Source organism: Capsicum annuum, chromosome 8 (genome assembly GCF_002878395.1).
Source record: "Capsicum annuum cultivar UCD-10X-F1 chromosome 8, UCD10Xv1.1, whole genome shotgun sequence".
In the NCBI taxonomy this organism is placed as follows: domain Eukaryota; kingdom Viridiplantae; phylum Streptophyta; class Magnoliopsida; order Solanales; family Solanaceae; genus Capsicum; species Capsicum annuum.
Window position 1 is genome coordinate 157,541,474 of NC_061118.1, and position 27,869 is coordinate 157,569,342.

Consider the following 27,869-nt stretch of genomic DNA (forward strand, 5'->3'; position numbering starts at 1 on the left):
AAAGAAACTCTCGTCTCAAGGCTTAGCCAAATGAGAAAAATACATCTGGTATGAAGTAATTCTCTCTTCGAGAATGTCAGATTAAAAGAAATTATTTAGTGTTTTTTGTGGGGCCACATTTTGGGTTCATCGTCTCATTTTATAACTAAAATAAAATGAGGTTTTATCCACTTTCATGACGTTCAATTTCCCTGAAGCGTGTGGACGATTATTCAAAACTGCCCCCCTTGCAACTTCGTTTGAATGATTTCATTAGTTGACAATGACCCTTAAATTTAATTTTCCTAAAAAAAAAGAAAAATTACCCTTTTTCCAGAACTAGTAGACTTTATCTAATAATCTAAAACCTAATCAAGCTTTTAGTATTTTATTTAGAATTAACACCCTGTATGGTCAAATTATTATCAAGAGAAATATTCAATAATTGATGCCTGTTAAGAAGGGTTAACCTTTGCATAATACAAGTAATTTGTTGACATTTTTGGGCTGGTGAAGACCTAGTAAACTCAACGTGGTCATGATTTTTATAGTTTAGATATTTTTTATTGGTGAAAAACTTGAAGTTGGAGGTCAGTCATTGTGTCTAAATTATGTGAACAAAATAAAAATACTAACATTTCATGTTCAAGAAAGTTTTGTTGGAGAGGTGGTAAAAGTTTATGTTTTGAAAATATAGACAGTGAGTTGGCTTAAATGGAAGAACAACCCCTTATTCAACTCCTTTTATTGCATTGATAATGAATACTTACTAGTAAATGCATCATATAGCTGTCATTGCTAGATATTTTGGTCGTGGGGAGCAGAACTTTTGTAAAGGGAATTTGAAGTTAAACTTCTTTTCTTGATTCTAATTTGTGAAGTTGAATACATGGTAGTTTCTCTGGCAATGATGCCGCGAATTCTCCTATGTTTTCTGGTTGCTTGGATCCATCTTGTAGCAATAGCTGCACGGACTAATCCTGATGATTGTAAGTTGATTTTGTTGTCATGTACAAACTATTTGATTTATCTGTGGGTGCTGGTGTTCAAATCATAGCTTTCCTTCTTGTAATCGAGTTAGATTTCTCACATGGTCACTCGACTAATAAGTAGTTATTATCACACAAAGTGTCTTTCATTGTTAAAAAATTGAAGACGAGAACAAGGTGATTTTCTGAGATAATAACTGTACGTTGAGTGACCATCTGAGAAATCCGTCCATTATATGAACCATGAAGAATTTGTCTCTTAATTACACAAATAACAAGCCAGAGGTGATGTCAAATTCTGATTTTAGAGGAATCTATGCTTAAATTGGAAATTTTTTGGTTTTGTTTAGTTCCTTGGGGAACATTAAAACCAAAATATGTTGTTTCTTTCTTCCATTATTCTTAAACAGGAACTTGAATGGATTTTGTGTGAATCTTTCTTCCATCCCTTAGAAAGCCGTTATCCTGTTAACTTTAACCTGGAATATACTGGGGATAGAATATTTTCTGTATAGGGCACAACAGTTGTGAACTTTGGATTCTTTCTTTTTTTTTCTCTTCCGGGATAGGTCATTGTGAATTTGAGCATTTTAGTGTTGTATAGTTAGTTTGGAAAATATTCAATGATCTTGAGGGAACATATGTTTCTTGTTCTCTTCTATATATGGTCAATAAGTTTCTGGTATAGAAGAACTTATTTAATATTCTTTTTCAGCTGCTGCTTTACAGGCTCTCAAGGATTCTTGGCAAAATGTTCCGCCCAATTGGGATGGAGCAGATCCCTGCGGGAGTAGTTGGGACGGAATTGGATGCAGAAATTCACGAGTGGTTTCAATGTAAGAATTCGATGTTTATCCCTGTTGTCAACTGCTTAAAATTACAGAATCATATTGTTGATGCCATCTTTCTCAATTTCAGAACATTGTCAAGTATGAGTTTGAAAGGTCAGCTATCTGGAGATATTGAAGGATTATCTGAATTGGAGACTTTGTAGGTCTTCCTTTCACATTTCATTTTTCTTTGGCACACTCTTTTTTCTTATGACTTTGGGATGATTTTTCAAACTTAAACTCGATTCTAATTATTGACTGCACCTTATAGGGATCTATCATACAACAAGGATTTGACAGGACCTCTTCCTCAGTCTATTGGAAAGTTGACAAAGCTGTCAAATTTGTAAGTAAATGTGAATAAGCATCGATCATGCATTCATTTACCAGCTAATCTCGTGATATTATACTAATCTTTTCTTAATTTCATGACAGAATCCTTGTTGGTTGTGGATTTTCTGGATCACTACCCGACTCCATAGGAAGTCTTACCCGGCTGGTTTTTTTGTAAGCATTCTGTGGTACTCTTTGTACTTTAAATGAGTGACCAGTACGTGACATATTTTACCAGAACGCAAACAAGTTTAGACATTTATTTGGTTTAAGCTGTTTGCACTGAACAGATGCATAAGATGATGGCTCAGGGATTTTATATTTATATCAGCTTAAAATATGATTTCTTAGCTCTATTAAGATACATAAGACTGATCATTTTTCATATTTTTATCTGAATGAATGCTTTCATGACAGAAAATGGTCATGTGTGAGCTGCTTAAAATGGCTAACGTAATGCATGCTTTTTGTGCTACCTGTACCCAAACTTTGGTCCATCTCTAGGACAGGCAATGCACTTCTAAACAGAGAAACAGTTCACGAGGAGTTCAATCCATACTTCTTTTCTCGTGTTTATACATTATCAAATCTGAATAGTTGTGTTTACTAAATCTATGTGTCTTCCAATCCGTCTTCTGTACACACTCTAAAACAACCTCATTCTGTATTATGCAGATCTTTGAACTCTAACAAATTTATTGGAGGAATACCTGCTTCCATTGGCTATCTGACAGAGCTTTCTTGGCTGGATTTAGCTGACAATCAGTTTACAGGAACATTTCCAGTCTCTAGCGGGAGCGAACCTGGTCTTGATATGCTTGTTCACACTAAACACTTGTATGCTTCTCCTTTTTCTGGATATTGTTTTGTCTCAACTGCATTTTCTAAGATTATCTGCATCTCTTCACAGTCACTTTGGGAAGAATAAGCTATCTGGTGAAATTCCAGCTTCTCTTTTCCATTCTAATCTGAGTTTGATACATCTGTAAGTTCCATCGAATTGGCAAATAGAGTGAATGAATTATTACATTTGTAAATATTTGAGACCTTACTAGTAGTGTTGAACTCACCTTTTGATATTCTAACTTATAGGCTAGTTGAGAACAACAATTTTAGTGGAAAAATCCCGGATACATTAGGACTTGTCCAGACGATGGAAGTACTGTAAGTATTGCTATCTTCTGCTTTCCCGTTATAATCTAGTAAAGTGTCTCGCGCTCTATAGCTTATTAATCGCTTGTGAACTAAGCTACTGGTATTGCAACAGTCGTCTTGATAGGAATTCATTCAGTGGATCGGTGCCAGAAACCCTCAACAATCTCACACATGTCCAGGAACTGTAAGTAGAAAATGAAGCAATTTTCTGAACTTACTGTAGGTCGTCATGATTTCCTGATGCAGTATATTTTGACCATGTATTACAGACACATATCAAACAATAATTTGAATGGTCTTTTGCCGAATCTCACTGGCCTGAATGTCCTCAGCTACATGTAAGTTTCTTATCCTATGTTTGTGCCTTGATTCCTTTGAGTTGATAATCCATTGTTGCTCAACATCGTACTGCAAATATTTCTGCCCAATCAATTTGTACTTTTTCTGAACCCCCAAAAAAATGATGAAGAAAATTTGTTAATCTCACCGTCAGGGGCACTTACTTTTGCAGGGACATGAGCAATAATTCATTTAATGCATCAGATTTTCCATCATGGATCACAAGTCTGCAATCTTTAACATCATTGTATGCTCTCTCTCTCTCAGTTTTTTCTTTTCTCTCTTTTTTTTGTTGTGTGTGTGTCTGTGTATGCACGGCCATGAGCAGGTGCACAAGTGCATGTGTATACTGTGCTAGTGTATGCCTGCATCCATTTGAATATGGACACGTTTCCTTTTTTTCCCCTCATTCTCGTTCTTATGGATTCAATTCCTAGAATTTCTTTTTAACCTAATGAATGATCTTGTATGGGCAGGGTAATGGAAGACACAGGACTTCAGGGATCAATTCCAGCTAGCCTTTTCAGCCTATACCAGTTGCAGACAGTGTAAGTGTCCTTTTTACTTTGTGTCGTTTAGATTGAGTATCTTAAATGAAATGTCCTAACTCTGTATTATGCTGAGACTTGATGACAATGTGCTCATTGCTTACAGCATCTTGAGGAATAACAAAATCAGCGGTACACTTGAAATTGATACCCCATATAGCAACCAGTTACAGCTCATTGATGTGCAAAGGAATCTTATCGAATCATTTACACAGAGACCAGGGTACCCCTTTCAGATAATGTAAGCTCTATTCGTTGATTCTTCAAGCCATAAATCTCCAAGTTGATAAGCAACAAATAAGTTGGACAGTTTTCGGCCTAGCTTATTGTAAACATATGATTCATATCATTTTTATTAGCTTATTTCTTTACTTTTTCGCTCTGCAGGCTTGCAGGTAATCCTTTCTGCAATGAAGGAGGAGACGGAACGCAAGATTACTGTGTCAGAAGTCAGCAAACTGAGACATATTCAACCCCACCAGAGAATTGCTTGCCAACTGAATGCAGTTCTGATCGAGTTTCTAGTCCTACCTGTAAATGTGCTTTTCCATATACCGGCAACTTAGTCTTCAGAGCTCCTTCCTTTTCAAACTTGGGAAATAAAACTACTTATGAGACTCTCCAGAAGTCTTTGATGCTTTCATTCCGAAATCGTCAACTACCCGTGGATTCAGTTTCCCTCAGTAACCCAACAAAAAATTTGGATGACTACCTTGTAATACACTTGCAAGTTTTTCCTTCTAGCCAAGATTTCTTCAACCGAACTGGAGTTTCCGGAATAGGTTTTGTGCTTAGTAATCAGACTTTCAAGCCCCCATCATCCTTTGGACCTTTCTTCTTCATTGGTGAAGGCTATAAATACTTCGACGGTAACAGAAATATTTCCTTTTTCTTTGTGTTACTCATTTCTCGTCTCCTACTTCTATGTGCAGTGTAGTAATCTCTAATAATAAGTTTGTGGGTGAAAACCAATATATAATGTATTGGTTGTAAAGTTTTCATATATTTTTGTTTAACAGAAGAATTTACTCTATTTTTATGACTTTGAACAAGAAGACCAATTATTACAGGTCCTAATGTTTTGATTACTTTACCAATCCTTTCTTAAGTGTTTAACTTAGAGGTACAAGATCCAAAATAATCTGTCTAGTCTTTTGAGACAGACATGGTAAAAAACTAAAATTTAGGTTATTACATGTGGTGGATCAACTTTTGTTCATTGTTCCTAGTGATTTTTCTGTTAAGAGTTTGCATAAACTTCAATGAATTTATTAATAACTTCTGAGTAATGACTCAGGTTATTCTGATCGGTTTTCTTAGAAAATCTTATTCATTAATTGACTGCTGAAAATTCAAATTATTGTTTGGAACATTAGGGAACTACATCATAGAGTTTTATCTTACTGAAGTTGATTGCTCGAAGTCTGAGTCTGAGTATGTTGTTCTCCAGGGCCATCGAGCGGATCAAAAAAATCAAGTAGTACAGGCATTATTATTGGAGCAGCAGTTGGTGGTTCAGTCCTGGTAATTGTAGCACTAGTCATTGGTATTTATGCTTTCCGGCAAAAGAAAAGAGCTGAAGATGCTGCAAAGAGGAGTGATCCTTTTGGTAAGATTTGGAAGTAACTATTAAGCCATTTACCTATTACTTCATCTTATGGTGGTTGTTGCTATCTTTCTTCTTAATGCAGCAACCTGGGACTCGAATAAACATAGTGGTGCTGTTCCACAGTTGACAGGAGCTAGATTTTTCTCATTTGAGGAGCTTAAAAAGTATACAAATAATTTTTCAGAAACCAATGATATTGGTTGTGGTGGTTATGGAAAGGTTAGATTTTATTGAACATGAGCTCCCCTCCACCCTCTCCACCGTCATCATAACTGAAACTATCAATATATCAAGAAGTTTGTTTGAGTTTCATCCCACAATCATGGAGACTGCTCTTTTACACTAAGCATGTGTTTGTTAGCAGTATTGTAGCCTTCATTTGTTCTGATCTTAATCATCTTTTGCTTAGTCTCCCCTTCTCCTTGTCGAAGTGTCAGGCTGTTTACAGACGATAATGAACTAATTGTATATTTAGATGGAGAAATTAAATCTTGACGTTTCCACTCACGATAATTGATATATTTTGGTTTTTTATGTTATACAATAGGTAATCTGTTTGATTAACAAGATCAGTAGATATGGATATTTTTGTTCTTCTTCACTGAATAGAAAATTTCTTGACTACAGGTTTACAGAGGAACCCTTCCAAATGGAGAATTGGTTGCAATTAAAAGAGCTCTACAAGGGTCTATGCAGGGTGCACATGAGTTCAAAACTGAGATAGAGCTTCTCTCAAGGGTTCATCACAAGAATGTCGTTGGGCTTACTGGCTTTTGTTTCGATCAAGCTGAACAGATGCTGGTATATGAGTATATTCCTAATGGCACCTTAAAAGACGGTCTTTCAGGTATATGTTGGTCCCTTCTTATTGATTCTTCGAAACTAGCTCCTTTTAACTTGACCAAAACAGAAATGGAGAATGTAACAAAATTTGTACTTGTAGGCAAGACTGGGATCAGGTTAGATTGGATGAGGAGATTAAGAATAGCCGTTGGAGCAGCCAGAGGTTTGCAGTATTTGCATGACCTTGTCAATCCTCCCATCATACACAGGGACATCAAGTCCAACAATATTTTGCTGGATGATCGCCTAAATGCAAGAGTTGCTGATTTTGGCCTGTCCAAGCTACTAGGTGACTCTGAAAGGGGTCACATTACCACTCAAGTCAAAGGAACAATGGTGAGTAAAGATTCTATAGAAGCTTTTGAACGTTCATATAACCTGATCTTGCCATGTATGAAAGGAAACAAGTTGAGATCTTGCAGAAAAATGTTTTGGTATTTACTCATAATCTATGTCCTTTTGATGGATGCATTTTATTTACCAGGGATACATGGATCCCGAATATTACATGACAAACCAGCTGACCGAGAAGAGTGATGTTTATAGCTTTGGGGTGGTGCTGCTTGAGATAGTTACAGGAAAAATTCCTATTGATAAAGGAAGATATATTGTCAGGGAAGTGAGGACTGCAATGGACAAGACAAAAGACATGTATAACCTTCAAGAAATTTTGGATCCTGCAGTTCACGCTGGTGCAACTCCTAGAAGCTTAGAGAGGTTTGTGGATCTAGCACTCAAATGTGTTGAAGAAGAAGGAGTCAATCGACCTTCAATGAGCGAAGTGGTGAAAGAGATTGAAAATATTATGGAGATGGCAGGACTGAACCCGAATGCCGACTCTGCATCTTCTTCAGCAACCTATGAAGGACCAAACAAAGGCAAGAACCATCCTTATACTGATGAAAGTCTCTTTGTTTATAGTGGAGCATATCCTTCTTCAAAGATAGAGCCCAAGTAGCATCAATGTTTTTGTGGTTTTGCCCAAGATTGTGAAATTAGATAGCACATAATATGCTTTGGCATGTTATGTGTGTACAAATTTGAGAGAATGCAGAATGATTCAATTAATTTTGTGTTGGACTGAATTATTGTACAACAGTGAAGAAAGATCCAGAGGTCCAACAACAAAACTTGAGAAAATACTGAAATTTTTTGGGAACATTTATTTTTACCTTCTGTAAAAAGTGTGTAAACTTTTCCGGATATCAATTAGGATGGTCATTTGTATATGAGAATATACTATAGTTTCATCCTAATAAAAATTGTGCATTCAATGTTGTAGCCATACCTAAGTTTCTGCAAACTATTTTTGAAAGGTTGACATGAGATCAATTTTACATCGTTATCGTGCTGATATAGTTTATAATGATACAAGCAAGCCTAAAAGATCACATAAATCCTTTCCGATTGTGTCGATAATCTTTCATCTAGTATTCTTTAAATTGCATAACAGCAAAGCATAAAAAACGAAAAAAATAAAATAATCATTTCAAAGGTTGGTCAGTTGTACTTGAATTAGAAGTAAAATTGCCATCATTTTAAGAACGGTTCATGTTAAGTCGAAACCAAACCAAACAATTGAAATGGAAAGAGTACTATTTGTTTACTTTTTATTTTTGATACATAATAATCGGTTGACATTACCCTTCCGAGACCCCTCTTTGTGGGAATATACTGGTAGGTATGTTATTGTAATAATCGGTTGACACTGACATGACAAATTAAAGAACATTAATTAGCAAGTATCAGTCCAGTGGCGTCTCTAGTATAATTTCTTTTTCTCCTTTCGTTTCAATACATTTTTGAATTGATACGAAATTTAAGAGAGAGGAAATAATTTAATAGTACAAGATATTAACACTCACTTGTAACTTAAATGGGGTTTATCAACGTAACCCTCATGGCGTTCAACTTCTCTAAGCGTGTGGAGGAATTTCAACCTTTTAGTTTCCTAAAAGAAGACCAAATAACCTGTTAGTTTCCAGAACAAGTAACTTTATCTAATAATCTAAAACCCAATCAAGTTATTAATATTAGGACTGGCACCCAATATGGTCAATTTTTATCGAGAGAAATATTCAATATTTGACTGATGTCTCATGTCTGTGATGAAAGGTTAACCCGTTATGAGACTTGAGTCCGACATCGGTTAAATGGGGACTGATGTAGGACTTATATAGCGTTGAGCTCTCCCATTTCAAGAGCTAGCTTTTGTAGTGTGGTTCTCCCGAGGTTGTATCGTAACCTTTCATAATACGAGTAATTTGTTGACTTTGTGGGGGCAGGTAAAGACCGAGTCCTGATTTTTACAGGAGAAGATGTAGTTGGAGTCAGTCATTTATGTCTAAATTATGTGAACTAAATAAATATAGCATTTTCACGTAGAAGAAAATTATAAAAAGTGTATATATTGTACAATCCCTTACTCAACTCTTTTATGTGTAAATGCAGCTAGCTGTGCCTGTCATTGATAGATATAATTGTAGTGGGACCAAATCTCGAAGAGGGATTTGAAGTTAAAGTTCTCTTTTTGATTTTAATTCGTGAAGTTGATCACATGGTAGTTTCTCTGGCAATGATGCAGCGAATTCTCCTATGTTTTCTGGTTGTTTTGATCCAGGTTCTGGCAATAACAGCTTGGACTAATCCTGTTGATAGTAAGTTGCTTTAGTTCTTCTATCAAATGTTTCTTAATCAGTGTACAGAGAGATATTTGATTGTCTCTGACTAGTGGCGTTCAAAATCTTAGTTTTCCTTCTTGTATCTTGATTACACCAGCAACAAGCCAGAGCTTACGGAAAATATTCAATAATATCTCGAGGGAATATTAAATATTTCATGTTCTCTTCTAGATATGGTCGATTAAGTTTCTAGTAAAGAAGAACTGATTCAATATTTTATTCAGCTGCTGCTTTAAAGTCTCTCTGGGTTTACTGGCAATATGTTCCTTCCAATTGGACTGGAGCGGATCCCTGCGGGAGTAGTTGGGAAGGAATCGGATGCAAAAATTCACGAGTGATTTCTATGTAAGAATTCAACGTGTATCCCCTTCTCAACTGCTTGAATTACAGAATCATATGGTTAATGCCATCTTTCTCAATTTCAGACAATTGTCAAGTATGGGTTTGAACGGTCAGCTATCCGAAGACATCCAAGGATTATCTGAATTGGAGACTTTGTACGTCTTCCTTTCACATTTCATGTTTCTCCTGCATTCCCTTTGTTCGTGTGACTGAGCAATACTTTGGGATAGTTTGACAATTATAATTATTGGCTGCATCTTATAGGGATCTATCATACAACAAAGATTTGACAGGAGATCTTCCTCAGTCGATTGAAAAATTGACAAAGCTATCAAAGTTGTAAGTGAACGTGAATAAACATCATGCATTCATTTACCAGCGAATCTCGTGATAATATATTGATGATCTTTTCTTAAATTCTCGACAGGATCCTTGTTGGTTGTGCATTTTCTGGACCAATACCAGACTCCATAGGATCTCTGACCCAGCTGTTTTTTCTGTAAGCATTCTGTTGCACTCTTTGTACTTTGAACGCACAACCAGTATGTAACTTATTTCATCAGAACGCAAAGGTCATGTATGAGCTGCCTAAAATGCACTTTTGGTGCTAGCTGTACTCAAATTATGGTCCACCTCTAGGGGGGCAATGCACTTCTAAACAGAGAAGATCATGAGGAGTTTAATCCAAACTGCTATTCTTGTGTTTATACATAATCAAATTTGAATTATTGCGTTTTAGCCATATCTATCTGTATATGATTTCCTTCTAGCATACGCTCTAAAACATCCTTCTTCTGGTGCACACTCTAAAACAACCCTATTCTGTATTATGCAGATCTTTGAACTCCAACAAATTTACTGGAGGAATACCTGCTACCATTGGCTATCTGACAGCTTTATTGGCTGGATTTATCTGACAATCAGATTGAAGGAAAAATTCCAGTGTCTAGTGGGAGCAACCCTGGTCTTGATATGCTTGTTAACACTAAACGCTTGTATGCTTCTCCGTTTCTTGATATTGCTTTGTCTCTCAACTGCATTTAATAAGATCATTCATATTTCGTCCATTCATATTTCGTCACAGTCACTTTGGGAAGAATCAGCTATCCGGTGAAATTCCAGCTCGTCTTTTCCATTCTAATATGACTCTGACACATCTGTAAGTTCCATCTAATTGGCGAATAGAGTGAATGAATTATTACATGCGTAAATATTTGAGACCTCACTTGTAGTTGAGCTCGCGTTTTGAATTTTTGCTTCTGAGATCAGTCATGTGAAAGAAGGTTGATAATTATATCAAAAACAACTTTCCTTTTGATCATGCTTTATGGTTTCCTCATGCTTGTATATTCTAAACTTGTAGGCTAGTTGATTACAACAGGTTTACTGGGGAAATCCCGGATACATTAGGACTAGTCCAGACTATGGAAGTGCTGTAAGTATTGCTATTTTGTGCTTTCCCTTTATAATCTAGTAAAGTTTCTTGCTTTCTAAATACCTTATGAATCGTTTGTGAACTACACTACTGGTATTGCAATAGTCGTCTTGACAGAAATTCATTCAGTGGATCTGTGCCACAAAATCTCAACAATCTCACACGTGTCAATACACTGTAAGTAGAAAATGACTCAGTTTTCTGAACCTACTTCATGCCCTTGTGATTTTCTGATGTTGTATGTTTTGACCATGTATTACAGCCAAATATCAAACAACAATTTGAATGGCCTTTTGCCGAATCTCACTGGCATGAATGCCCTCAACTACTTGTAAGTTGCTTATGCTTTGTTTTGTTGCCTTTATCCCTTTGAGTTCATAATCCCATTACTGCTCAACATAGTATTGTAAATATTTCTCTCCAATCTATTTGTTACTTTTTCCAGACCAAAAAAAAAAACAGAAGAAAATTTGTTAATCTCACCATATTGGGAACTTATTTTTGCAGGGACATGAGCAGGAATTCATTTAATGCATCAGATTTTCCATCATGGATTCCAAGCCTGCAATCATTAACAACATTGTATGCTCTATCTCTTTCCCTTATTTTTTTTGTTTCTACTTGTGTTTGTGTATGCACGACCACGAGCAGGTTCACAAGTGTATGCGTATGTATACTGTGCTATTGTATGCCTGCATCATTTGATATGGACAGGTTTCCTTTTCTTTCTCATTCTTATGGATTCAATTCCTATAAGTTCTTTTTAACCTAATGAACGACCTTGTATTGTTAGGGTAATGGAAGACACAGGACTTCAGGCATCAGTTCCAGCTAAGCTTTTCAGCCTTCATCAGTTGCAGACAGTGTAAGTGTCCCTTTTTCTTTACGTCGTTTAGATTGGGTATCTTAATTGAAATGTTCTAACTCCATCGAGTATGCTGAGATTTGATGACCATGTGCTTATTTCTTACAGCATCTTGAGGAATAACAAACTCAACGGCTCACTTGAAATTGGAACCACATATAGCAACCAGTTGCAGCTCATTGATGTGCAAAATAATCTTATCGAATCATTTCCTCAAAGACCAGGATATCCCTTTCAGATAATGTAAGCTCTATTCCATGATTCTTCCAGCCATAAACCTCCAAGTTGATAAGAAACACCATATGTTGGACAGTTCTTTGGCCTAGCTTATTGTGGCATATGATTATTCTATATTAGACTCGACTATATCATGTTATTAACTCAATTCCGTAATTAATCCCTCTTCAGGCTTGCAGGCAATCCTTTCTGCAAGAAAAGAGGAGAAGGGACAGAAACTTACTGCATCGAAACTCAACAACCTGAGACATATTCAACCCCCCCAGATAATTGCTTGCCGACTGAGTGCAGCTCTAATCAAGTTTCTAGTCCTACCTGTAAATGTGCTTTTCCATTTAAAGGCAATCTAGTCTTCAGAGTTATTTCCTTTTCAAACTTGGGAAATCGAACTACTTATGAGACTCTCCAAAAGTCTTTGATGCTTTTCTTCCAAAAATGTCAACTTCCTGTGGAATCAGTTTCCCTCCGTAACCCGAGAAAAGACTTAGATGACAGACTTGTAATACACCTGCAAGTTTTTCCTTCTGGCCAAGATTCTTTCAATGCAACTGGAGTTTCCGAAATAAGTTTTGTGCTTAGTAATCAGACTTTCAGGCCCCCGTCGTCATTTGGACCTTATTTCTTCATTGGTGAAGGCTATAAATATTTCCACGGTAAAACACTTATTTCCTTTTCCTTTTTGTCACTCATTTCTCATCTCATACATATATGTGCAGCCTAATCTATAATCACATAAAGTTGGTGGCTGAAGAAAAAATATATATGTGAAGTATTGATGATTAAGTTTGTCTATACCTTTGTTTGACAGAAGAATTTACTCTATTTTTTAAGACTTTGGACATGAAGAGCAATTATTACAGGTCTAGTTTTTTAATCACCATATCAATCCTTTCCTAAGTATTCAATTTGGAAGTACAAGATCCAACAAAAATGTGTCTATATATTGAGCCAAAGATACGGTTAAAAAACCTAAAAAATTTAGGTTACGTACATGTTAGATTCTGTTGATCCAGCCTTGAAAAGTTTACGGTGCGACCCATGTTTGTGATTTTTTGTGGGGTCTGTGGTGGTAGCATAGGGATCGGGCCTAGAATTTATTTGTACGCACGCATTATATAAGTGCGATTTAGTGGGTTGTTTTCGGTGGTTCACTTTCAACATTGAGACTTTCGTCTCCTCATTGTAGTGAATTCCTCCGCCTCTGCCCGTGTTTTTTCTCGTCAAGCGTTTCCATGTAAATCTGAGTGTCTTCTTCTTGTTTTCTTTTACTTTGTAGTATTGCTTGTTCTGTCCGAACATAACAGTACAATGTGCAGGTTATTCTGATCTATTTTCTTAGGAAAACTTGTTGATTAACTGACAGCTGAAATTTCAAATTATTGTTTGGAACATTATGGAACTACATCTTAACGTTTCAGGTTACTGAAGTCTGAGTCTGTGTATGCTGTTTTCCAGGGGCATCCACCGGATCAAAAAAGTCAAGTAGTACAGGCATTATCATTGGAGCCACAGTTGGTGGTTCTGTCCTTGCAATTTTAGCACTAATCGTTGGTATTTATGCTTTCCGGCAAAAGAAAAGAGCTGAAGATGCTGCTAAGAGGAGTGATCCTTTTGGTAAGAGTTGGAACCAACTATTAGGCAATTTTTACCTATTACTTCATCTTACGGTGGTTGTTACTTTCTTCTTTATGCAGCATCTTGGGACTCAAATAAACATAGAGGTGCTGTTCCACATTTGACTGGAGCTAGATTTTTCTCATTCGAAGAGCTCAAAAAATGGACCAATAATTTTTCAGAAACCAATAATATTGGTTGTGGTGGTTATGGAAAGGTTAGCTTTTACCGAACATGCCCCCCCTCCATCATCGTCATAACTGAAAATAACAATATATCAAGAAGATTATTTGGGTTTCATCGCTCAATCATGGATACTGCTCTTATACACTAAGTATGTGTTTGTTAACAGCATTCATTTGTTATGACTTAATCATCTTTGTCATACTTAATCATCTTTGTTGTAGCGTCAGGCTGTTTACAGATGATAATAATTGATTTGTATATTTAGATGAGAAATCTCGACTCTTACACCCAAGATAATTCACATATTTGGTTTTGTATGTAATACAACAGTTAAATCTGTTTGATTAATAATATCCAGTAGGTGTGGATATTTTTAATCTTGTTCGTACCAGCTCCTTTCTCCACAGAAAAGAAAATTTCTTGATTACAATTGGAACTGTATCAAGTTTTTAAACTGTAGAAGTGTGGCTCTACAGGTTTATAGAGGAACTCTTCCAAATGGAGAATTGGTTGCAATTAAAAGAGCTCTACAAGGGTCTATGCAGGGTGCACATGAGTTCAAAACTGAGATAGAGCTTCTCTCAAGGGTTCATCACAAGAATGTCGTTGGGCTTACTGGCTTTTGCTTCGATCAAGCTGAACAGATGCTGGTATATGAGTATATTCCTAATGGCACCTTAAAAGACGGTCTTTCAGGTATATGTTGGTCCCTTCTTATTTATTCATTGAATCTAGCTCCTTTAACTTGACCAAAATGGAAGTGTACCTCTTGAAAATTTAACGAGATTTGTTCTTGTAGGCAAGACGGGGATCAGGTTAGATTGGACTAGGAGACTAAGGATAGCCGTTGGAGCAGCCAAAGGTTTGCAGTATTTGCATGACCTTGTCGATCCACCCATCATACACAGGGACATCAAGTCCAACAATATTTTGCTGGATGATCACCTAGACGCAAAAGTTTCTGATTTTGGCTTGTCCAAGCTTCGAGGTGAAAGGAGTTACATTACCACTCAAGTCAAAGGAACAATGGTGAGTAAAGATTCTATTAGCGTCTGCCTGAACTTGTTATGTTTTAGAATATAATATGCTTGTATTCCCCCCAATTTCTGATGTCCAGAAAGTTTGGAAACTAAATGTGTCAATAATTTCTAGTCCAGTATTAACCATTACAAACGCTATTTCATTGTTTAACAAGAACCCTCAAGCTCCTCCTTCCTCATCGACTACCCTTTCCTCCAATAAGAATGAGTAAATAAATAAAGTAGGAACAGTAAAATACGAAAACGTTTTATTTATTCTTTGCATGTTTTCTTAAGGTAAGGGACTTGTAGGTAATGATGCTTCAAAACACCAAATTCAGGGAGAAATACTACCTTAATTAGGAGACAAATGAGTTATCACCCATATAGAAGCTACAAGCAGATAGAAGCTTTTTAACGTTCATATAATGTGATCTTTCCATGTATGAAAGGAAACAAGTTGAGATGTTGCAGAAAAATCTGTCAGTGTTTACCTCATAATGCATGTCTTTTTGATGGTTGCCTTTTATTTATTAATTAGGGATACATGGATCCTGAATATTACATGACAAACCAGCTGACAGAGAAGAGTGATGTTTTTAGCTTTGGAATTGTGCTGCTTGAGATGGTTACCGGAAAAAAACCTATTGATAAAGGAAACTATATTGTCATGGAAGTGAAGAATGCAATGGACAAGACCAGAGACATGTATAACCTTCATGAGATTTTGGATCCTGCAGTTCACTTGGGTGCAATTCCTATAAGCGTAGAGAAGCTTGTTGATCTAGCACTCAAGTGTGTCGAAGAAAAAGGAGTCAATCGACCTAAAATGAGTGAAGTGGTGAAAGAGATTGAAAATATCATGGAGATGGCAGGACTGAACCCGGATGCAGACTCTGCATCTACTTCCGCAACATATGAAGGAGCAAACAAAGGCTTGAACCATACTTATACTGATGAAAGCCTCTTTGTCTACAGTGAAGCATAATTCTTTCATCTTGTATTCTTTCAATGGCATTACAAAAAAGCACAAATGAACGAAAAATAGGAAGCTAGTCAGTACAGAGTTGGTCACTTGTACTTGAATTAGAAGTAAAATTTGCCATCCATTTTAGGAAGTGTCTAAATATTCAGTAACTAAGTAGTTTATGACATTGGTTTCTCCAACAAAGCAGAGAAATACCACTCATTCTTACCGATCCCTTGGTCAAACTTCATGCCAGCATTCCACCTCAGTTTCTTGAATCCAACGTGCTCCAGCATAGGAACATAAGTTACATTCAACTGTGATCCTAGGCAGAAGAAGTGGTCCAACCAGAACAATCCTCCAGGCCTCAAAACTCTATATATGTCATACAGAGTGAACTCAAGCATGGTATCCGGGATCCAGTTGTTCAGGATATGCATAGAGTGCACAATATCCAGAGTATTCTCGAAGAAAGGAAGCCTCTGGAAGACGCCAACATGCATTGATATCAAGCCCCTGGATGCAATGAAACTGTTGAAAGGACCATCCAAATTCATGGAAGTCGTGACTATGGTTACATTCCTTTCTTTCATCCTAGCAGCAAATGTGCCCGCTCCTCCTCCTATATCAAGTCCAATGCGGATTGTGCCTTTAGGTCTTGTTGCCATAACCTGATCCATCCCAAAATCAAGACCTCCATTATCATATTGCCACCTTTTTTTCTCTCTAAATTGCAGGTCAAAGCAGTCTTTACAATCATAGGATCCTGGAAACTTCCTTCTTTCGATCAAACAAGTGTAGTTCTTGCAAGTATATGGATCCCAAATAATACTTGTGTCTGGTGGCGTGGACCACAGGCTTTTCAGCAATGGAGTTGGTTCGACATAACCAACAGGCGCCTTAGGATGGCACCGCCTTCTTGGAAGTGGTTCACATCCCTTGAGCATTAGCCTTTGCGCGTAAACATCATCAACAGGACACTCCTTCCCAACGCGATACGTCATGTACTGTGCCAAATCTTCTTTATAACTCAGACAACCTCCTCCAACCGAGGCATAAACCTCATCAGTGCCTGATTTTGGTGAGTACCCGAGCGGAAGCTTGTGAGGGCCTAAAGCAAGCTTAGCTTCATTCGACAAATCATCAAGAAGATCATTGAAGTTCAACAAGGTGGAATCTGTTGTTCTGTTTATGGACTGGTTGAGGATGTTGAGTTGAGCTAGAAGTTCTTTGACAAGTTGGTTAGTAGACTTGAGCTGTTGATGCAAAACTAGGATCTGTGATCGACTCGTTTCGAGTTGCTTCATAGTGGCATTGAGCTCATGCAAGAGGGAAGTAGAATCTGAAAAAGAATCATTTCTTGAAATAGGATGCAAGTTGAGGGAAGGACTAGTAAAGATGTAAATTGTAAGAAGATTTGTTAGGATTATAAGGACTAGTACTTTGAGTTTGTACTTGGTTTGATCATTGATGCTCTTATGTGTTTGTTTCCTAGGCAAATTGTCATCATCTAGACTTCCCATTTCTCTCTATAATAATACTTCCTCTATCAAAGATTGGTGTTTTCACAGGAAAATAAATTGATTGATGATAATAATGTTTTGAGGGAATAGAATGGAAGGAAGAATTTGATCAGTACTTAAACCGAGGCATGCTTTTATTAATTGGAATAGTACAAGAACATAACTTAGATTTCATTTTTGTTGACGATCTGTGTGAGGAAAGGACTTTGTTCATTGTAATATGCCGTTTTAGACGTTCGAGAATGACTTTTAATATTGCTATTTTAATTCGTCATTGAAATCAAAGATACAAAGGGGCAGATGGATTTAATTGAGTTATATATATGGACTAGGGATGCTTATTCATGGTTCAATTCAGTTTTGAATGTTATCAGGTTGATTTATTCTCTTTTTGATCTATCTGTACCGTTAACAATTTTAAGGAAAGAGGATAACAAGATTTATTTAGTTGATGAATATAAAAAATCATATGGTCAATGATGTAGATGTGATATAGCATTAATTTTTATGACATGGATATGATGTGTCATCCATGTCATAGTTAGCGAGAAACACTTAATGATAGAGGAAATTAAAATACTACTTTTGAACACACACATGTATTTAGATAAAAATCCGTTGACAAATCACAACAAATACATCCGTCTTATATATATAAATAGAAAAGGAGCAACAACATAATAAACGAAGAAGAAGAGAGAAATGCGTTGGCATCTTTTATCTCAGTAACTTCCATCCAAAATATGCGAATAACAAATATTTTACTCCTGGATATGCTATCTAGTTGCCAAATTCCCTTTCCTGGACAACAAAAAATGAGTAGTGAGTGAACCCACCTCATTAAAAGCAACCTATCTGCCTTAGTCAACACAATGGACCCCGGCCAGCCCCTCCCTTTGGATGATCACTATTAAAGCCATAATAAATTCCAGGTAACTTACATATTTGATCGTTCGGTTAAAAATTTGCAAGTCAAATATATATAGAGAGTTTACTTTGTACCAAAGATGTATATTATACATTAATATACAAAAAATATATATATATATATATATATATATATATATATTTACTGACTAGTACTATTTTAGTAGACAGTTATTTATTTCAATTTTTCATAAATAAAAAGGTGGCCAAAACTGATGATTAAAACATCACAAATTAATATCAGCTTCTAGTTTACTTTGGTACCACATAATATCAGTGACGACATTAATTAAATTTGGCCGTGTGAGTTTACTCATATATTGACTGTCGGTTAGAAAATCAAAAGATTTTGTTGGTGGTGCTCATTACATGGAATCATTTAAGAGTTTAAATTTGGTGAGCCGTTGGTGTAATTATTTTTTACACCATCACGTGATTTATATCTGTTGTAGCAGGTCATTTATTTCTCAAATAAAAATATAAAAAATGAATGACTTTTACAAATTATATAGTAGTACTTATCTTTGACTACATTGGTTCACTTACAAAGAAATAGCTGTTAGATAAAAGGAAGTTCGTAGCTGGGTGTCCATGTTTTTGTGGACTCAGAATGTTCACTGCTAATAACTTCCTCCGTTTTATTTTACTTGACCCTCTTTTTAAAAATATTTATTTTAATTTAGTTGTTCCTTTGATGAAATCAAGAGGATTTTAATATGTTCTTCCAATAATACTCTTATCATTAAATGACTAAACAAGTTGTATACATATTCAAATTTATATTTTTAAAGCATAATTAATAATGTTAATTTGGTAAAATAAACCCTTAGTAAATACTTTTCTTAATTGGTACGTCAAGTTTAGAGGGGCCAACTAAAATGAAACGGAGGGAATACTGTACAGTGTAGTACTACTCCGACCCATTATTTGGCTCTTATAGAAGACTTACTTTGAGTCTTGTAGACTTGTACTATGTGCAAAGATATTATCCTCTCCTCTTGCTGTTTAATTTAGATCAGAATTTAGTCCCTCAAAATAAATACTAATAAGCCAATCACTTCAATTTGTGGTTTCTCTTTCTTCCCATTAGTCCTTAATTCTGCTCTTCTTTTGGAATACATATTGATCCCAAAGGCATATATTTGGTGGTGGTTCCACCTTAAATATTTGAACAATGATCCAAACAAGAAGAATTCAATTCATCATCTTTTGCTTGCTTATAATTTCTATGCAAGTTTTGGTGAATCTCGAAGCTTTGACAACCAATTCTGGTGACTGTATGTCTTCTTACTTACAACGTCTCTTTATTTTTGTTTTTTCTTGTACTCTTCAATGATGAATTTAACTCGTATAAATCGGTTAATATAAAAATAAAAATAAAAATTATACTAATAACTAACATAATTTGACATGTTATTTATTTATTATCTTTTGACTCACTTATCCCGATCAGTTAGTTATAGTTGTTTTTTTTAGGTAATTTGATCGTCTAATATTATAGTGAAAGCAAAAGGCTTTGCAGCTAGCTTCCATGCTCAATCGAGTATGCATGTCTAATATGATCATGTATAGATTTACATGCTCCAAGTCACATTTAAATTTGTATATAAGAAGAGGGTCACTTGGAGTTGACACTCACCAAAATTAACGGACCATTATTTTTCGAGTTCATTTCGATTAATTATTGGATACATATGAACAAAGTCACATATCTTTTTTCTATTTTAACTGGAAAAAATGATTGGTGCAGATGGAGTTTTAGTCTCACTGAAGGAAGAGTGGGAGAACGTACCACCAAGTTGGGATGGCTCTGATCCTTGTGGTGATCCATGGGAAGGCATTGACTGCAACGACAATTCACGTGTTATTTCTATGTAACTTCTTTTTTCCTTTTTTTTTTTTTGGGATTGAATAGAAATCGTTAAAATGAGAAATCATATTAATCTAAAATTCTTTTTTTTTTAAAAAAAAAAAAAAAAAAGTGCATGTTTACCACTCTTTAAAATTTTCCTATATTTATGAATAAAATATTGAAATTGAGAAATGAAAACACAAGTGCCCTCTGTTAATTAAGAGTTCCATTTTTCCTTAGTACGACAATATCACATGTTCAATTCAATGTCACCCACCCAATTAATACTGTGCCAGCTAAATAATTATGATCACAGTATTTATTCGAGGAAATAAAATCTCTTGACCGATTATAACTAAAATAGGAAAAAATAACATTTTTAGATTCCTTATTATGTATAAAAATAAAAATTCTTTATATGTAAAAAATGCAATCCAGTATAAAAAGTTTTTTAAAAAAAAACATAAATAGCCTAAAAAAAACAATTCTTCCGTATTTAATCTCCCATTTTGATCAGTTCATGTTAATAGATGAATACTTATTATCTAACGAAACTAAGTTAAGATTAAATCTAATTTTATCAAATGACATTGCTTGTCTTTGTAATTTGAGTCTCTCAAACATATTGTATTTTATTTAGAGGTACTAATAAATGATTGTGAATTTCAGAAAATTATCAAGCATGAATCTGAAAGGGGAGCTATCTGGAGATATTGAAGGCTTGTCTGAGTTGCAGATACTGTATGTAGACTGTTAGTGCATTATAACTTTAGAATTATTAGTACGTATTTACTTGGTACAATAACGAAATAATTAGTTAATTTCTCACAATTTACTCAACTAGCTACTTTTACCGAAAAGTCACACAATTTTATTTTCTAACACAAAAGTCACTCAACTCAACTGATCAACTCTGTATCGGTCAAACACCTATTGAGACGAAGGAAATAGGTCTGAACCCGTAATTTTAAAAGTATCATAGGTTCAGTGCTAAGACACTTAAAGATTGAACCATTAGAATTTCCTCTGAGTCCAACATTTATTAATTTGAAGATTTTGCTTGTATGCGACTCGACGTGTTTTGAAGGATTCGCTACAAAAAATAGTTTTATGCATTTAGTGCAACAAAGTGAAAATTGAGTGGCAACCTATGAAATTAACATATCCATTAATTTGAAGATTTTGTTTGCATGCAACTCGAAGTGTTTTGAAGGATTCGTTACAAAAAATAGTTTAATGTCTTTGGTGCAATAAAGTGAAAGTTGAGTGACCATCTATGAAATTAACCGTAATCTTGAAGCACCTGAAGCTTTCTACTTTGCATGCATGAAATAAACAATTAAACTTATTGTGCTTGTGTTCATGCAATGTATGCACAAATATTATTCTTGACTGTTGAAAGTTCTTAGATTCTGTTATATTTTTCTGTTTCCTTTATAGGGATCTATCATACAACAAAGGCTTGACTGGCTCACTCCCTCAATCAATTGGAAGTTTGAAGAGTTTATCAATTCTGTAAGGGAATTACATGATGATAATGCTCAAATGTTGTTAATTCACCAGCTTGTTTCTTTATTTCTAGAGAGTAATTGCTCCTACCTGCCTTGTAGGATCCTCGTTGGTTGCGGGTTTTCTGGACTGATACCAGACACAATTGGATCACTTAGCCAGCTGAATTTTCTGTAAGGATATCAATTTCTTCTATTTGCAACTTTTTACCAGCTATATGCGTGCATGCATGTAACCGTGTAAGTCTTGTTTCTGTGGTTTATATGGTATTTTCATACTGGTATAACGATCGATCCAAAATCTATGTCAGAGTTTATTACATGGTTTGGATTGTTTGTTCTCACAAAATAGTCATTGGAGTGATCTTCATGGCATAAACTTGCTTGTTGCTTATGTCTTGAGCTCAATGCTTAATGAATTCAGGATATTGAGAATATGCAGTATTTGTAGTTAAAGTTAGAATATGCGGACATTTCAGTACAACTTTTTATTTTGTATAATGGAATGAGATGAGTTTAAATGGAGTAACTTGGTTAGCGAGCTAGGAATGAGGATTCAGATAGCTGGTCCTGACTTGCTTGGGACTGACGCCTAGTTGTTTTTTGTTGTTGTATAGTAATTCTTGTATCTCTTTGCATAGTCGAACTATGAAGGTCTTAGAGCTGCAGGTCTCTAGATATGTTATACTAGATATAAATCTTTTTTTGTTTCTTCTTCTGGGCAACATTTCTAAAACACTATCTGAATCATATATGCAGAGCTTTGAATATTAACAACTTTATCGGACCAATACCAGCTTCTGTTGGTAATTTATCAAAGTTATCTTTGCTGGACTTAGCTGATAATAGGCTCAGTGGACCTCTTCCAATCTCCCATGGAAGCACACCTGGTCTAGACATGCTTGTTCACGCAAAGCATTTGTGAGTATTACTGATTACTGTCCGTTCCTTATGTAACATCTTTGTCTCTCATTTTCATCTGATGTACGACTTACCTCACAGTCACCTGGGGAGAAATCAGTTCTCGGGTGAGATTCCAGATCAGCTATTCAGCTCAAATATGACTCTCAAACATTTGTAAGTTCCACGAAACTGGAAGTGTATATATTTCGAGAATTATTTGATGGATCAACAAAAGTGTAACCAGACACGTGTTGACCGATGAAACTATGTTTTAACCTTCTCACTGACCTATTTTCTTTCTACCTGGAAGAAAGGCAAGTGGATTTGGAGTATGAATTTATGTCTTTGTTATCTGGTGAGATAGCATAAATATGTCCCTGGTGCTGGAGACACATTTCTCCTTCACGAAATTAGAAAAGACACAACAATTTTTCAGGTTCCACATTGGTCGAGTGTGTGAGTTGTTGTTGCCTCTTACGATCTTGGATAATTCTCATATCTTAAGCTAGCTTAGAAATTGAGTTAGGCCCAATATCTATTTTCCTCTCGTAGGGTCAGAGCCAGATTCATCTTTGTTGTTGTATTACCTTATGTTGGGCTCCAATATTATGTTGTCCATGCTCGAGATGTCCCTTAATCATTTTTCTAAAACTTTCTTGTTTCTCAATCACCAACTATCTAAAACTCCTCATTTATCGACTATCCAAGCTATCTCTTCATTGTTGTCAAAATAACTTAGCCTGTATAAGCTTTATTTTTATCCTATTCTTTCTCCTCGTTCTTTTCCCTTCTCAAGCTTTGAAATGTTTCAGTCTTCAAATATTTTTCAATCTAAGATGTTCAGCCACACATATTAAATCAACAACTGCTTGGCGATCAAAACTAGGCTTAGAAATGTGAGCGTGCAACCACGCACACATACACAAAAATTGTGAATATTTGGAAAGCTACCTTAAAGTTGGATTGTTCGTCTACATTATATCCCACGCCTACGCTATGGTGCTAGCTCTAACACTTCTAGCAAACTACTTCTGTGCCTAATGTTTTTTTTCTGTTTGGATCTTGTAATTGCACAGGCTGCTTGAGCAAAACAAGCTTACTGGAAAAATACCCCCTACATTAGGACTTGTGCAGACCCTGGAGGTGGTGTAAGTATTTCCAAAATCCATCATGTTCTTAAAGAATTCCAACAAATGTGCCATCTTTCTTGCTTTTCATTACCTGTAAAATTTAATTAACTATATACCCATGTGCGCTGTAGTCGTCTTGACAGGAATTCATTAGATGGATCGATCCCATCAACCCTCAAAAATCTCACACTTATGAGTGAACTGTGAGTAGACAAGCATTATGCTAGTATAAAAGTTCTTTATTCATGAGAGCATAAGACCATTTATAAATTTTCCATATCACTTGCAGCTTCTTATCAAATAATGAATTCACCGGTCCCTTGCCCAATCTCGCTGGCATGAATGATCTCAACTACTTGTAAGTTCCTTGACACACAATGCCTTGGGATACTGATGTTCTGGTTGGAACTCTATTCTTCTAAGAAAAAGCATCAATCTTGATGTTGTGATATTACAGATTATGTCTTTAGATTACTTTAATTTGCTTTTGTGTCCTGTGGTCATGTTTGGCAGAGATATGAGCAATAATACATTCAGCTCAGATGATTTTCCGCGGTGGCTTTCGACTTTGCAGTCGTTGACGACTCTGTACTCCTCTCGCTCTCTCTCATTTTCTCCTTTTCTTTATCTCTTAGCATGCATGCGTGTGTCTATCTCTGAGTTCACGTGCCTCAGCAGAACTTACATGATCATAATCTGTTGTGCACTTCATCAATTATATATTCTGCTCGATCACAGGGTAATGGAGAACACACAACTTCAAGGAGAAATTCCACCAACCCTCTTCAGTCTTGTTCAGTTGCAGACCGTGTGAGTATTCTTTTACTTTTAGGCCATGCATGGTGCGTGTCATGCAACTATTCTCCTTTTTCGCTATGTGCTAATCTTGTAACTAAGTTTGAATGGAAACACAAAGTGAACTAGTATATGATTCTATGTTGTGCATTTCAATTTACGACGATAACGTGGCTATTTATGACAGTCGCTTAAGGGGAAACAAGATCAATGGAACCCTTGATGTTGCATCCAACTATAGCAGCCAATTAAAACTGATTGATTTGCAGAACAATTCTATCGATTCGTTTACAGTAAGACCGGGATATCCTTTTCAAACAATGTAAGTCCTCAATCCACTTTTTTCTCTCCACTTTACCAATGAGAAAAGAAATACTGGATTATTCTTGTTAGGACATTTGATTCTTCTGAATACCACCTAATCATTTAACAATCTCAGTTTTCTACTTGTTCACTTGGCAGACTTATGCATAATCCAGTTTGTTATGAAGGATCAGAAGACTATTGTGGCGTTGTCCCAAAGAACTTCGGGTATTCAACTCCACAAGATAATTGCCATAGAACTCAATGCAGTTCTGATCAAATTCCTAGCCCAACCTGTAAATGTGCTTATCCGTACACAGGCGATCTAATTTTCAGAGCTCCTTCCTTTTCTGACTTGACAAACACAAGCATTTATGAGTCACTTCAAAAGTCTATGATATCTTCTTTGAGCCGATATCAGGAGCTAGTAGATTCAATTTCCTTGAGTAATCCGGAAAAGAATTCAGATGACTACCTTGTGTTACGCCTGCAAGTTTTTCCATTTGGTCAAGATCATTTCAACCGTACGGGGATTACCACACTTGGATTTGCACTTAGCAATCAGACTTTCAAACCCCCACCAAATTTTGGACCATTCTTTTTCAATGGTGAAAGCTACATACACTTCGAAGGTGATGGATCATTTCATTGATATGTAACTGTATTTCTTGTGCACAAGTTTTATTATAACAACTTACTATAGTACCTGTTTGTTACTAGAGATCTGACTTTACAGGTATTGTGCTTTACAGGTGGATCAACAGGATCACACAAGTCAATCTCTAAAGGGATTATAATTGGAGCAGCTGCAGCTGGTGCTATCCTTTTAATTTTATCAATAGTAGTAGGAGTTTTAGCTTGCCAAAAGAAAAGAGCTCAAGAAGCTGTTAAAAAGAGTGACCCTTTTGGTGAGTTCTGTGACCATTCTTTAGTGTTGTTTGTGACTTCTTACTTTGCTGATAGCTACCATCTTTTTTATCTGTCCAGCTACATGGGATTCTGTTAAAGACAGCGGCGATGTTCCACAGTTAAAAGGTGTAAAATGCTTCACATTTGAAGAGCTGAAAAAATACACCAATAATTTCTCAGCAAGCAATTACATTGGATCTGGTGGTTATGGGAAGGTTGGTTCTATTGACTTTTGATAATACAATGTCATATCATGATGACTGATTAAAAAGCTATTGTTTTAATTTAGTTGTGAAAACTATTTTCCAACATTCGCGTAGTTGCTCCTTGCTGTTGACTAATACCCATTTTGCGCAATAATGTTCATTCCATAAGACATGTGAAAATTAATATCTTTAGTAAATTGGCCTAGGTTTATTGCCAGGTTTTAAAGTGCAACATGTTCTTGTACTACCAGCAAAAGTCATGACGATGTTTCTTTTTTCAAACTAAAGTTAGTTGATCACTTAAAACTTCTCGCAAACTTACAGGTATACAGAGGCACACTTCCAGATGGACAACTAGTTGCAATTAAAAGAGCAGAGCAAGCATCTAAGCAGGGCGCCCTTGAGTTTAAAACGGAGATTGAGATTCTGTCTCGGTTCCATCACAAAAATGTTGTCAGCCTTGTAGGCTTTTGTTTCAGGCAAGGTGAACAGATGTTGGTCTATGAATATATACCAAATGGATCCTTGAAAGAAGCTCTTTCAGGTAATTGAACTCCCACGGGCTGTTGTTTTCAAAACCAGCTGTAGGTTAAAAATTATTCTGCATCAAGTTAATGTCGACTTTTGCAGGAAAATCTGGGATTATGTTAGATTGGAAAAAAAGACTTCGAATAGCCCTTGGAGCAGCCAGAGGTTTACAATATCTTCATGATCATGTTGACCCTCCTATCATCCACCGAGATATCAAATCAAATAACATCTTGCTGGATGAGCACTTGAATGCAAAAGTTGGTGATTTTGGTCTCTCCAAGACGATGAATGAGCCAGACAAGGGTTATGTCAGCACTCAGGTTAAAGGAACAATGGTAAGTCCAGACTTCAGTGTTATCATATGGTGGCATTTCTCAGTTTTTTTGCATGCAATTGCTTTGTGAATTTTGCATAGAGTAGAATATCCAGGAAGCTTGAAACCCTAACACTTAATCTCAACATTGTTGAAGAATTTGTAACTGAACATTTGACTAATACGCGCTGCTGTCCGGCTTAGGGCTACATGGATCCCGAGTATTACACAACACAACAGTTGACTGAGAAGAGTGATGTCTATAGCTTTGGAGTTGTAATGCTGGAGCTTATAACCGCGAGGAGTCCTATTGTGAAAGGAAAATATATTGTGAAGGAAATGAAGCAAGCGATAGACAAGTCTAAAGACATGTACAACATTGGCAATTTTGTTGATCCTGCTATCCCCTCAAACATAACACCTATAAGCTTCAGGAAGTTTGTGGATCTAGCTTTGACATGCCTCGAAGAAGCAGGAGATAATAGGCCAACAATGGGTGAAGTGGTGAAAGAGATTGAGAATATCATGGAAATCGATGGAGTGAACAGTTCTGTTGAATCCAGATCAACTTCTGTCAGCCACGAAGGAACCAGCGGAACCTTTGACCATCCTTACAGTGAGGAAAGCCTAATGCGTCACAGCGGGGGCACCAATTCGGGTAAACGTACCAACTCTTCTCCTGGAGCTAGCCAACAGCCTTAACTAAAATGTGTTTTTTTGGGGAAAAATGTGAAGTGAAAAACTTCATGTCCTGGTGTGTTAATTGTGTACATTCTCTTAATCTCTCTATTCAACTGTTTGCTTCTGATAATCCAGGAGCCAGACTGAGACTCAGTGGATTCAAAATGAGTTGATACTATTATATGTATATATACATTTTAATTTTTTTTTGACCTATTTATACATGGTGTGAACCAAAAAGTAATGCTTCAATTGAACCTACAAAACCTCCTCTATTTGCAATTTATGTGAACAAAATAAATTAAGGTGGCTGTGTT

At 36.0% G+C, this 27,869-nt stretch overlaps 4 protein-coding genes across 5 annotated transcripts; 3 read left to right on the top strand and 1 right to left on the bottom strand.

Annotated features, from left to right (window-relative positions):
- The first annotated feature begins 470 nt into the window (after window positions 1-470).
- LOC107839787 (leucine-rich repeat receptor protein kinase HPCA1) lies at window positions 471-7,910 on the top strand. Of its 2 annotated transcripts, none has more exons than XM_047394808.1 (19): window positions 471-489; window positions 1,684-1,804; window positions 1,887-1,958; window positions 2,070-2,144; window positions 2,234-2,305; window positions 2,807-2,968; window positions 3,042-3,116; window positions 3,224-3,295; window positions 3,399-3,470; window positions 3,556-3,624; window positions 3,798-3,872; window positions 4,102-4,173; window positions 4,280-4,414; window positions 4,561-5,042; window positions 5,624-5,782; window positions 5,865-6,001; window positions 6,410-6,629; window positions 6,726-6,961; window positions 7,110-7,910. In XM_047394808.1, exons 3-19 carry the CDS (start codon window positions 1,900-1,902, stop codon window positions 7,581-7,583), a joined length of 2,646 nt encoding a protein of 881 aa, XP_047250764.1. In that variant the 5' UTR covers window positions 471-489; window positions 1,684-1,804; window positions 1,887-1,899; the 3' UTR covers window positions 7,584-7,910. The 2 variants fall into 2 exon arrangements, with proteins under 2 accessions (XP_047250764.1, XP_016538907.2); XM_016683421.2 differs by having other exon boundaries at window positions 484-968.
- Window positions 7,911-8,720: 810 nt separating this feature from the next.
- Window positions 8,721-16,118, top strand: LOC107839790 (leucine-rich repeat receptor protein kinase HPCA1). Its single transcript, XM_047394809.1, is given in 21 exon segments — window positions 8,721-8,910; window positions 9,077-9,282; window positions 9,531-9,651; window positions 9,732-9,803; window positions 9,913-9,987; window positions 10,076-10,147; window positions 10,484-10,546; window positions 10,548-10,643; window positions 10,733-10,807; window positions 11,012-11,083; window positions 11,189-11,260; window positions 11,346-11,414; window positions 11,591-11,665; window positions 11,877-11,948; window positions 12,057-12,191; window positions 12,357-12,838; window positions 13,641-13,799; window positions 13,880-14,016; window positions 14,462-14,681; window positions 14,785-15,014; window positions 15,546-16,118. Coding segments are annotated over 20 exon segments (2,844 nt in total). The 5' UTR covers window positions 8,721-8,910; window positions 9,077-9,182; the 3' UTR covers window positions 15,993-16,118.
- Window positions 16,119-16,150: 32 nt separating this feature from the next.
- LOC107879383 (probable methyltransferase At1g29790) lies at window positions 16,151-17,494 on the bottom strand. The gene has a single exon (XM_016726427.2). It carries the CDS (start codon window positions 17,492-17,494, stop codon window positions 16,151-16,153), a length of 1,344 nt encoding a protein of 447 aa, XP_016581913.2.
- A 1,868-nt stretch (window positions 17,495-19,362) lies between these two features.
- On the top strand, window positions 19,363-27,798 carry LOC107839788 (leucine-rich repeat receptor protein kinase HPCA1). The gene is made up of 19 exons (XM_016683422.2): window positions 19,363-19,698; window positions 20,172-20,295; window positions 20,943-21,014; window positions 21,714-21,788; window positions 21,884-21,955; window positions 22,541-22,702; window positions 22,784-22,858; window positions 23,761-23,832; window positions 23,946-24,017; window positions 24,104-24,172; window positions 24,328-24,402; window positions 24,553-24,624; window positions 24,797-24,931; window positions 25,072-25,544; window positions 25,665-25,820; window positions 25,900-26,036; window positions 26,352-26,571; window positions 26,658-26,893; window positions 27,076-27,798. Exons 1-19 carry the CDS (start codon window positions 19,596-19,598, stop codon window positions 27,571-27,573), a joined length of 2,898 nt encoding a protein of 965 aa, XP_016538908.2. The 5' UTR covers window positions 19,363-19,595; the 3' UTR covers window positions 27,574-27,798.
- Window positions 27,799-27,869: the final 71 nt, after the last annotated feature.